Source organism: Tupaia chinensis, unplaced genomic scaffold, assembly GCF_000334495.1.
Source record: "Tupaia chinensis unplaced genomic scaffold, TupChi_1.0 Scaffold000180_1, whole genome shotgun sequence".
NCBI classification, from domain to species: Eukaryota; Metazoa; Chordata; class Mammalia; order Scandentia; family Tupaiidae; genus Tupaia; species Tupaia belangeri.
Window position 1 is genome coordinate 1,273,300 of NW_006159655.1, and position 11,658 is coordinate 1,284,957.

General features: G+C 45.7%; 1 protein-coding gene across 1 annotated transcript in view; it reads left to right on the plus strand.

The window, feature by feature from the left end:
* EMILIN2 (elastin microfibril interfacer 2) overlaps window positions 1-11,658 on the plus strand; it is a gene marked incomplete at its 5' end in the record, with an annotated part of 79,746 nt that overhangs the window by 49,623 nt on the left and 18,465 nt on the right. The window contains 1 exon segment of the mRNA XM_014587054.2: window positions 5,450-7,375. Within this exon segment, the coding sequence (XP_014442540.1) occupies window positions 5,450-7,375 (1,926 nt within the window).

Genomic DNA, 11,658 nt, shown 5'->3' on the forward strand with positions numbered 1-11,658 from the left:
GCTAACTGCTGGTTCCGCTCAGTTTTTTTTTTTTTAATTTAAATTTTATTTCTTTTATGAGAGAGAGAGAGAGAGGTATTTGGGCAGGATCTCACTGTGTTGTGAATCCTCCCACCCAAGGCTCCCAGTTAGCTATGATTATAGGTACACACATCTGTGCTCAGTGTGTAAAGTTGGCCCAGAATTGAACACTTGCCCCCATGAGGCTTCCAGCCTCCCAAGCTGTGAAGCCAACTTGGCTGGACCTCTTCATAACTTTTTTAAAAATAAGAGTTATTTTCTTTAACTTCAATTATTATTATTATTATTTTTAAATTCAATCAGAGAGTGACAGAGAGATAGAGGGAAAGTAAGAAAGCAAGCTGTCAGGTCTGGGATTTGAACCACAGTCGGCCATGTGGGAGTCCAACACATTTAACCACCATGCCACCTGCTGGCCCTCTGCATAGCTTTTTGATTCCTTAGAGTTAATAATTGCTTTACATTTTCCCTTTATTTGTTGTTGTTCTTTTTTATTTTATTTTTATTTATTTATTTTTTTTTGAGAGATTTTGCTACAGGGCACATGCGCTCACCAGAAAGACAGAGAGAGATAGAGAGACAGAAAACAAGAAATCACCCCCAGGGGCGATGGCCACACCGCAATCCCTTCTCCTCCATTCTCCTCTTGGGATCTTGGGCAGGCACACACACGTGCCTGGCGTGAGTTTAAGCTACTGGGTCCAGGACTTGAACCGTAGTCGACTACATAGGAGTCCAGCGACATAGCCATTATGCTAACTGCTGGCCCCTGTTCTTCTTCATTTTCACCCCTATTTCAAGCCAAACATTTCTCTGTTCTCTCAGTGCTTCCTCATTGTGTTCATGCACAGTGGTATCATCTCACAGAAACTCTCCCAGAGCCTTCTCACATCCCCACCTGATTGGTCCTCTTCTGCTTCATAGCTGTCACCTGGGCTTGTAACTCACCTCTCTCCTATTGGGGTCCCTGTTTCCTACATCCCCTCCTTACTCTTTTTTGGTTTATTCTCTTGTTTTGATTGATCACATCCTCCTGTAGCTTCATCAGATGATTGCATGGGAGGCCAACTTTTGATAACTTTATAGTCTGAAAATATTGTTACCTTAGCTTTAGAATTCTAGGTTGGAAGGCATTCTCCTTCAGAAAATTTAAAATATCCCTCAGTTTTGTTATAGCTTCTAATATTTTTGTTAAAAAGTACAAAGGCACTTGGATTCCCAATTTTTGAATTATGACAGCGAGCACATGAGAAGTAGAGGGAGGAGGAGAAGGCGCCCTTGACAGCATCTCTCTGTGCTGTGCTGCCCTTCCCGCGGCCCTCCAGCTCAGGATCTTGGGTACACTCACACATGCTCTGTTTGTCGCAGGTTGACCAAGCCAGGGATCCAAACCTGTAGCTGGCCATGTGGCCTCCAGCATTACAATCCACTACACTACCAGTTATCCAGTTATGCCACCAGGCTGGGCCAGACTCCCATTTTTTTTTTTTCTTAAGAATTATTTTATTGGGCTGGCAGGTGGCATGGTAGTTAAGGATGCTGGATTCCCACATGGCCAATTAAGATTTGTGTACCAGACCTGGCGGCTTGCTTTCTCACTTTCCCTCTCTCTTTCTCTCTCTCTCTCTCTCTCTTTTTCAGGCTGTCCCTCTTTGGTCAAATAAAAATAAATTAAATTAAATTAAATTAAAATAATTCTTGAGACCAGCAGGTGACTTGGTGATTAAAGGTACTGGATTCCTACATGGCCGACTGGTTTGAGTCCCAGACCTAGTGGCTTGCTCTCTCACTTTCCCTTTCTGTTTCTCTCTGGTCAATTTAAATAAACGATAAATAAAATAGAGTTAAATAAATTCATTATTTTTAAAAATAATTATTTAATTCCATTTGTTGTTATTATTTTTAATAATAATAAAGACAGAGTGAGAAAGAGAGGGAAATTGAGAAAACAAGCTGTCAGGTCCGGGACTCGAACTGCAGTTGGCCATGTGGGAGTCTAGCGCCATTAACCACCATGCCACCTACCGGCCCCAAGATTCTGAATTTTTAAAAACATACGGTGGTGTGGTGGTTGAGGTGTCTGGATCCTACATGGCTGACTGTGTGGTTTGAGTCCAGGACCTGGTGGCTTGGGGAACATGCTGGTGTGGATGTGTACACATGCCCAGAATCCCAATGGATTCTGAATGGAGGAGAGAGGATTGTGGTGTGACCATCTCTGCTGGGAGGTTCTTTCACTCTTTCTCTCTCTCTGGTGAGTGAACACACTCTATAGCAAATTAAATAACAACCACCTTTTTTTTTTTTTGCGAGAGAGTTTTTTGCTATAGGGTGTGTGCTCACCGGAGAGACAGAGAGACAGAAAGCAAGAAGTCACCCCCGTGGGGGGTGGGGGGAAATGACCACACCAAAATCCGTTCTCCATCCTCCTCTAGAGATTTTGGACACACACACACACAGAGACACATACACACACATGCCTGCCCTGAGTTTCAAGCCCTGGTCTGGGACTCATACTGCAGTCAACCACATGGGAGTCCAGTACCTTAACTACTACACCACCTGCGGGCTCCACAGCCTCCGTTTTTAAAAAAAATTTTGCCATAGGGTGCACTTGCTCTCAGGAGACTGACAGGGAGAAAGAGAGTGAGAGATGGAAAGTGAGAAAGCACCCTCCAGTGAGCTACAGCCATGCTGCAATTCTCTCTCTTCCACTCTCCTCTTGGGATTCTGGGCATGCACACACGTGCTGGTGTGTTTTCCAAGCTGCAAGTCTGGGACTAGAACTGCAGTCAGCAATCTAGCATCCGGTTGCCTTAACCATCACTCCATCTGCTGGCCCACAATTCCCAAGTTTTTATGTGTGATTTTGGGTGGGATTTTGGTCCTCCCCATCCCTCTCCCACTGCTGTTTTTGCCATTTTAGTGAGATTTTAGAAGAAAGTGGATGAAAATGCTTATCCATATTTTATTATCATTATAAATAACTTATTGTTTGGGGAAGTTATTTTGTACTTAATAATCTATAACACCTTCCATGTCATTAAATGTTCTACAAAATTATTTCATGGCTTTAGAGGATGGGGTTATTTGAACATAACACTAGATTAGTCACTTAGGTTGTTTCTCATTTTTCTGTTATAGATTTTTTTTGAGAGAGACTTTTGCTGTAGGGTACATGTGCTAACCAGAGAGACAGAAAGAAAATGAGAAATCACCCCCCAGTGGGTATGACCATGTTTTATTCCCTTCTCCTCTATTCTCCTCTCAAGATTTTAGACATGCACGCACATGCATCTCACGTAAGTTTCAAGCCACCAGGTCTGGGACTTGAACTGCGACCAACCATGTGGGAATCTATTGCCTTAACCACTATGCCACTTGCTGGCCCCTATAGGTAATATTTGAATGGCCATCTTTTCTTGCTAATTTTCCCACTCATCTCTGATTATTTGCGAGAATAAATTTTTAGAAAGTGTACTTGCAAGGTAAAAGAGATTCTGAGTATTTTGATACACATTGCCAAATTATCTTTCAAAAAGTTGTAGCAGCATCCAGTCACCAGGTGTGCATGAGAAGCATTCCCTTACATCCTTGACTTTCCCTCATTGTTCTGCCTTTTTATTTCCCTTTTGTCTGCCATAGCACTTGACTTCTATATTATTCAGTAACTTTTCTCCATCTAGTGTCTTGGGATAGTGGGAAAAATAAGGTGTTCTTTATGGTTGTTTATAGGAAAAAAGATATGCTTTTGGTTATACCACTACATAACATTTCACAAACAATAGTTTCTATTATCTTCTGCAAACACGAGAAAAGACAATAACAGTAGACTCAAGTGTCTACAAAATTCTCACTTTGCTTCCAGTGTTCTTCTGTGTCATTCACTGATGTGTCTCATTTCATTACGATCCATCCATGCTGTGTTGACTTTTCGCAGTTATTTGTGTCCAGTTTCCAGGCTTATTGATGCTAACTCTGTGACAGAATTCCTTGTCTCCTACTGGGTCCAAGGACATAGTTAGTTTCTTATTCTTTTGCTACAGGTTTCCATAGTCTCCTTTTTATCTCTCTCTACATCTATCCATGTATTTTCATCTTCTTACTTATCGCTATCATTGTTACAATCATTTGTTCTCTTTGGACTGTTTCCTTGGGAGTATTTTCTCAAAAGAGAATTGCTAAAAATTCAGTGTTTGCATTCTCTGACTTAATATGTCTCATTCTACGTAGCCAGATGCTCTGTTGTTGGAGATACCAATAGAATCAAGTGCTTTATCTTGTTGCTCTTAGTTTCTTCAAATGCATCACAAGACTGAACAGTGTCTGTGGGACTCCTTCAGCAGATGGATATGAATGAAAGTAAAAGAACACTCAGGAGCTGCTTTGAGAATAACTTCAGATGACATGATACCTACCATCCAGCTGCTAATGGGTGGATCCTTGCTAAAGTGGCTTCTTGTTTGACAGTGTGGTGTCTCGGGTGTGGCTGCAGCTCACTACTGTGGGAATGATGTCTCAGATGAGAAAGCAGAGAGTGAATATTTCATTTCAGGGTAAAACGGACATTGATTCTCTATAACATGACATAACAACTTAACAACTAGGAGAAGGGCCAGAAGGTAAAATGTGCAGCGGTAGAATGAGCTACTCTGCAAGGCTGACTCACATGGGAAGGTTCTGGGTTCACATCCAGAGAACTCTGAGTACGCCAGGCATGTGACTATCCATGATCTGGGGCTGGCTGAAGCTGGGGATGAGGTGGGGATGGGGAGGAATCATGGTATCGGACCTTGTGTGGGAGTGCTTGTTCTCTCTCTTGTTCATGGGAGAAATAAATTAACTTAACAAAAAGATTATAGTTTCCAAAAACAAGAAATAAAGAACAACTATAGGAGGAATTGTACCTGCTCCTCCTCCCCCCCTTTTTAATTGCCAACTTGTGCATGCATGAGGCAGAGAGAGAGACAGAGCAGAAGAGGGAGAAAATGTGGTCAGGCCATAATCATTTTCTTCCACTTCTCCATCCTGTCAGGGTTTTGGCTACACCCCCCACCTTGCCTTATGTGTCTTTCAAACCTCTGGAGTTGGGATCCAAATGGTGGTCAGCCATGTAGGATCTGGCTCCCTTAATAGCTGCATTTTGAGGCCAGTCCTGGACCTCCTCTTTAGAGATGAAGGAATTCTGGTTCTCAGAAGTTAATTAACTTGCTTGTGAGCAAACAGCAAAGAGTAGAGGCAGAATGCAAGTAGGCATCTATTTGACTCCAAACCTATGCTTTTCCACTCTACCACATACTTACCTACAGTAGGTAGGGCCCCTGCCAGTGAAGGTTTTAAGTGTATTTTGTAGGCTCCCTGTTGATTGTCTTCAAAAACCTGGTTAACATAAAACATTAATTTATGTCCAACTTTTTCTTTATAACAGATAATGAGCCAAGCCAGGTCTCCGAGCCCAAGAAGACGTCACCAACTCATGCAGCAGATGCAAGTCAGGCAGTGGATCCAAAACAGGGGCCTCAAGAACTTCAGGAAAAGAAGATCCAGGTGCTTGAGGAGAAGGTCCTCCGACTTACCAGGACAGTTCTTGACCTGCAGTCCTCCATGGCTGGCGTGAATGAAAACCTCAAACACGCTGTTCAGGATGATGCTAGTAAAATGCTGGCCTCGTGGCTCAGCAACCTGCACCCCCAGCCCGTGCCTGACAGCGCTGTTGCTGGAGACACAGAAACGGTCCAGCTTCCGGGTGTCCTCAGTAGCAAGGAATCTGGCATGAAGGACATCAAGTCTGAGCTGGCCGAAGTCAAAGACACTCTGAAGACCAAGAGCGACAAGCTGGAAGAGCTGGATGGGAAAGTGAAGGGTTATGAAGGGAGGCTCAGACAGCTCCAGGAGGCTGCCCAGGGCCCCACGGTGACCATGACGACCAACGAGCTCTACCAAGCCTATGTAGACAGTAAGATTGACGCCCTGAGAGAAGAACTCATGGAGGGAATGGACCGGAAACTGGCCGACCTGAAGAACTCGTGTGAGTACAAGCTGGTGGGCCTCCAACAGCAGTGTGACGACTATGGCAGCAGCTACCTGGGGGTGATAGAGCTCATAGGGGAGAAAGAAACAGGCCTGAGGAAGGAAATAAATGACCTTCGAGCCCGGCTGCAGGGGCCTTCAGCCCAGCCAAACTGCTGTGATGCTAAGAAGAATGGTGACTTTGGCCAACAGATCAAGACGCTAGACCAGAAAATTGAGAGAGTTGCTGAAGCCACCAGAATGCTGAATGGACGACTGGACAATGAGTTTGACCGCCTCGCAGTTCCAGAACCAAATTCAGACTTTGACGAGAGATGGAATGAACTAGATGCAAGGATCAATGTGACAGAAAAGAACGCTGAAGAACATTGCTTTTACATTGAGGAAACCCTGCGGGGAACCATCAATGGAGAGGTAGACGACTTAAAGCAGCTGCTTGATCAGAAAATACAGTCTCTGGAAGACCGTCTGGGGAGTGTCCTCCTGCAGATGGCCAACAGCACCAATGGAGAATTCACGTTCCTGGGATCAGCCCTGCCCGGTGTGTCAGGGTCAGGGAGTGAACAAGTCATGCTAGAATTAAACCACCTGAAGGACAAAGTGCAGGTTGTCCAGGATCTTTGTCTGCAGAACTTCCGGGGAGAGCTTCCTGGGATAGAAGGCACTTTGCCGAATGGGGAAGACCACACGGTGGGTGACAGCTTGAGCCTTTTGAAATACCTAAATGACACGATGCATAGGAAGTTTCAAGAAACTGAACATAGCATCCAGAAACTTCAAGAAGATTTTAGTTTTCTTTCTTCTCAATTAAACCACACAGAAAAGAACGTGACTCACCTTCAGAATGTAGTGAGCAAATGGAGAGCAGGTGTAAATGCTGACGTGAGTGGGTTTACAAAGGTGGGTGAGCAAGAAAGGACGGTGGAGACCCTCCCGTCTCCCCAGGACCCCATGGCTCATTGCTGTGGTCAGCTGGAGGAGAGGTGGCAGGGGCTCCAGAGCCAGGTCCTTTCCGAGCTGGACACTTGTAAGGAAAACACACATGGGGTCCAGAGAGAGGTCTCTGCGGTCGAGGGCAGGGTAGCTCAGATGGAGAGAACTTGCAGCAAACTGGACTCCATCTCGGGAAGTCTTCAGAGGATCAAGGACGGGCTCAACAGGCACGTCAGCAGCCTGTGGAACTGTGTCCGGCAGATGAACGGGACGCTCAGGTCACATTCCCGAGACATTGCTGGCCTGAAGAATTCAGTCCAACAGTTCTATAGCCACGTTTTCCAGATTTCTACTGACTTGCAGGACCTGATCAAATTTCAGCCATCAGAAGGTAAGTTGCACTTTATAATTCCATTTCTTTCTTTCTTTCCTTTTTAAAGAGATTTTTGACTTAGGACATGTACGCTCGCAAGACAGAGAGACAGAGATAGTGAGAGCGAAAGCAAGAAATAACCCCACAGGAGGGATGGCCATGCCTCAGTCCCTTCTCCTCCAGTCTCTTTCCAGGATTTCGGGCACGCACGTACACATGACCGGTGTGATTTTTCAAGTCACTGGTCCAGGACTCAAACCATGGTTGGCTATGTGTAGTCCTGCGATGTCATCTCTCTGCCATCTGCTGGCTGTATAATTCCATTTCTTGTATTAATGTGCAGGATGTGACAGTATTACGCTAGATGTTGAACATTTTGCAGAATGAACTAGACTGCATCAGTGTTAGCCCAAGTGTGATTCATGGACTGGGCCACTTTATGAATGGTTCAGTGCTGTTAGTGATGAGCTAAACATCAGCCTCGAGAGCGTGGCTTGAGGATACTTTCTTTTTAAGAGTTATTTTATTTAACTTTATTTATTATTTTAATTTGACCAGAGAGGGACAGAGTGAGAGAGTGAAAGAGAGAGAGAGGGAAAGTGAGAAAGCAAGCTACCAGGTCCAGGACTTGAACTACTGTCAGCCATGTGGGATCCAGACACTGTGCCCTTAACTACCATGCCACATGCTGGCCCCTGTATTTAGAATTCTTAAAATAATTCTTTATCACTGCAGCATTCAAGCACATAATTTGTGTACTTACAAAAATATCAATCCGTAAGAAATTGAAAGTAAAGGAAAACTGCCCTTCACTACATATACATTACAAAATATATTTTTAAAAGAATTATTTATTTAATTTTATTGATTATTATTGTTATTTCATTTGCTATAGGGCATGTGCACTCATGAGAGAGCGAGAGAGAAAGAGAGAGAGAGAAAGTGAAAAAGTGAGCCTCTAGGTCTGGGACTCTAAACTGCAGCCGGCCCTGCGGGAGTCCAGCACCTTAACCACCATGCCACCTGTGGGCCACTAGATGCAAAATATTGATCTGTACTATCATGCTTTTAGAGATGGGGTCAGACTTTTCACATAACAGCTTGGGACATGGGTCTTGTCCCCTCTTCTACCTGGGAATGTCCTCTATGCTAAATTATACTTCTGTGTAAGCATCACTTACTATTTGTGGCATTGTAACCTTTGTCATCATCATCTTTGGGCCACCTTTCATACCCTAAAATCTAGAGCTTAGATGATGGTGGGTAGGACGCTGTCATATTCATTTCCAAAGGGACAGACAGGACCAGGGACAAAGCAGTTCAGGAGTAGTAACTGCCTAAAGTTCCACTGTGTCTAGATCCAGGAAGCTCGTCAGTAGTGCGGGGCAGGCCTGGGCCCATAGCACAGTAGTTAAGTGCTGTGCATAGGAAGCCAGATCCCATTTGACTGGCTGTGAGTTCAAGTCCCAACCCGAGCAATTTGAAAGATACACCAGGCACATGTGTGTGCGTGCTCAGAATCCTGACAGGAGGGAAAATGCAGAAAAAAGGATTGCAGTGTCACCAGGACCCCCTTTCTCTTGGTCTCTGTCTCACACTCTCTCTGGCAAATGCAGCCCCCTTTCTCTTGGTCTCTGTCTCTGTCTCACACTCTCTCTGGCAAATACATGGATGCCCTGGCAATAAAAAAAAGTGATAATGCTGGAGCAGAGTCTTCAACGCTCAACAAGTGTTTATTGAACGAATGAATAAAGGGTCCCTAAATAGTTTCTTTTTTTTCTTTTTTGGAGAGATTTTCGCTATAGGGTGTGTGCGCTCGCCAGACAGACAGAGACATAGAAACAGAAAGCGAGAAATCACCCCCCCAGAGGGGATGGTCACGCCACAATCCCTTCTCCTCCATTCTCCTCTCGGGATCTTGGGCACGCACGCACACACGCCCGGCGTGAGTTTTAAGCCACCGAGTCCGGGACGTGAACCGCGGTCGACTACGTGGGAGTCCAGTGACATAGCCATCACGCCAACTGCTGGTTCCCCCAGGGTCCCTTAATAGTTTTGAGTAGTACATTCCATACATTTATTTCTGCTGTTGTCACTTAGGGGGCTGAGCACATCAACCCTGAGGGCAGGGCTCCCCTTGTACCTGGATGTTTGCTGTCACCTCCTGAAAGAGAGCAGGGAGAGAACACACTTTTTTAGCATTTTCTGGGTGCCAGTACTGGGCTCGTCCCTTCAGCGACATAGCTTATTGGCTCAGGCCAACCTTGCCGCTTGCTAGAGAGGATGTGCCCAAGGCCACACAGCTGCTAAGCATCCGAGCTGGGGTTAGAACCCAGGGCACTGCCTCTGAGAGCTGATGACTTGTAGTACAGCACACGACTCTGACTCCCAGACCAAGGGGACCTGGTGGAAGGCTGGCTCCGTGCCCAGAAGGAACCCATTCCTTGACCTCTCCTCTCCTGTTTTCTTTTTCCTCTTCTCCCATTCAGGCCTGTCATGATTTCCACTTTGTTCAGCTCTGGGTGCCATTGGCCCTTGCAGGTTGAGCTGAGGTTTCAGAGCTGCCATGAGTCTATGGGATTTTGTGCTCAGGTCCTCATAAACTTGAGGGGACTGCTGCAGCATGGGAGGTGGGTGAGCCCTGGCCTGGCTGAAATCTAGAGCTGAGGAGAGCTGGGCCAGGTCCCAGGGCAGAGAGTTCATGGTAGTCAGGTGGAAAATGCTCTGGACGTCCCCAGAGCACGGTGCTTACTTGGAGATAAGGAATCACCCAGGCCGAGCCGGCCAGGAATCTGGCCCCTACCCAGAGTTCAGCCCACTGTGCTATGCATAGCCCACCCCTTCCTCCCGGGCCCACTCAGCTCCTGTATCTCTGGAATGTTGTGTAAAGGTCACAAGCTTGTGTGTGTGTTCATAGAATGATTGTCCCTTGTGGTGACAGTGCTGTCTAGTCTGTACTCTGTAATAACAAGATCGAACCAGATATTTCCAGTTGATTTGCAGCTCCCTGGATGCGTGGGAAGCTGAGTTAACTCTTCCATGTTTTCCTCTTGCATTAGGAGTTGGAAGTGAGTGCTTTTAGGGATAATGTGGCTTCCGAATCATTAGTTTTAGACTGAACTCATTGTTGTGATGATAGAAAGCTAGTGCTCTTTGAGAATTTCATTGATTAAAGAGACCCAGAAATAAACAAGCAAAACCTCATCTATCTTTGTATACGATCTATGCCTAGGAGATCCGGACCCGGAGCATCAGAGGTCCGTGAGTGAATTAGAGCTGAGGTCACAATGAAAGTCATGTATTAGGGCTGACTCAGTGGCCTGGTGGCTAAGGCCACTGCCTGTCACATGACCAGCTGTGCTGTTTAAGTCCAGACCTGAGGGCTTGAGAAACAGTCAGGCACGTGTGTGTACATGGCCAAAATCCCGAAAAGAGAGAGACATGGAGGAGAAAGGATTGCTGCATGACCGTTCCCCATAGGGGGTGCTTTCTCTTCTCCCTTTCTTTTTGTCTCTCTCTCCCTTTTTTGGCAAGTGCACATGCTCTTTGGAAAAAAATTAAAAGTAGCACATGGATCAGTTATAAGTCAATGGCGGGGCCGGAAGGTGGGTTGGTGGGTAATGGCGTTGGACTCCCACGTGGCTGGCCGTGGTTTGAGTCCCAGACTTGGCAGCTTGCTTTCTCACTTTCTTACTTTCTCTCTCACTCTTGCTCTGTCCCTGTCTGGTCAAATTAAAATAAATAAATGAATAAATAAAATGGAATGAAATAATTAAACAATTTTAAAGAATAAGTCAATAGAATATTTCTTGTGCACCCACTGAGAGCAAGGCCCTGTGAGTGACATAGAGAGGAGTAGGCACCCTCAAAGCATGTGTAGCCATGGTTGGAAAGATACACCCAGGGCTGCAGGGAGAATGAGTAAGAGAGTTCGTCAAAGCGCAGTGATGATTCGGGTCACATCTTACTGAGCCCTGCTGTGTGGCCGGTGCCAGCTGTGTGTGTGAGGTGTGTGGACAACATGGCTTCTGGTGCAGGAATAAGCAGACAGAGATGGTCTTGCAGTGAGGTGTGAATAGTTGCCTTGGGCAAGTGGAGAAGCCCCCCATGGCTGCTGTGGAACTTAGGGTTGAGCTGAGCCTTCCACGTTGAGCAGGCATTGGCTGAGCAGGGTTCAGAGGCTGGTGGTGTGAGGAATGGGCCAGATGATGAGAGACATGCCAGAAGGAGGTGTTACAGGGGCTGATATGAATAGGATTCAAGCAAGCAGGAGGGGAGGGCATTTCTGAGGAGACTTGGTG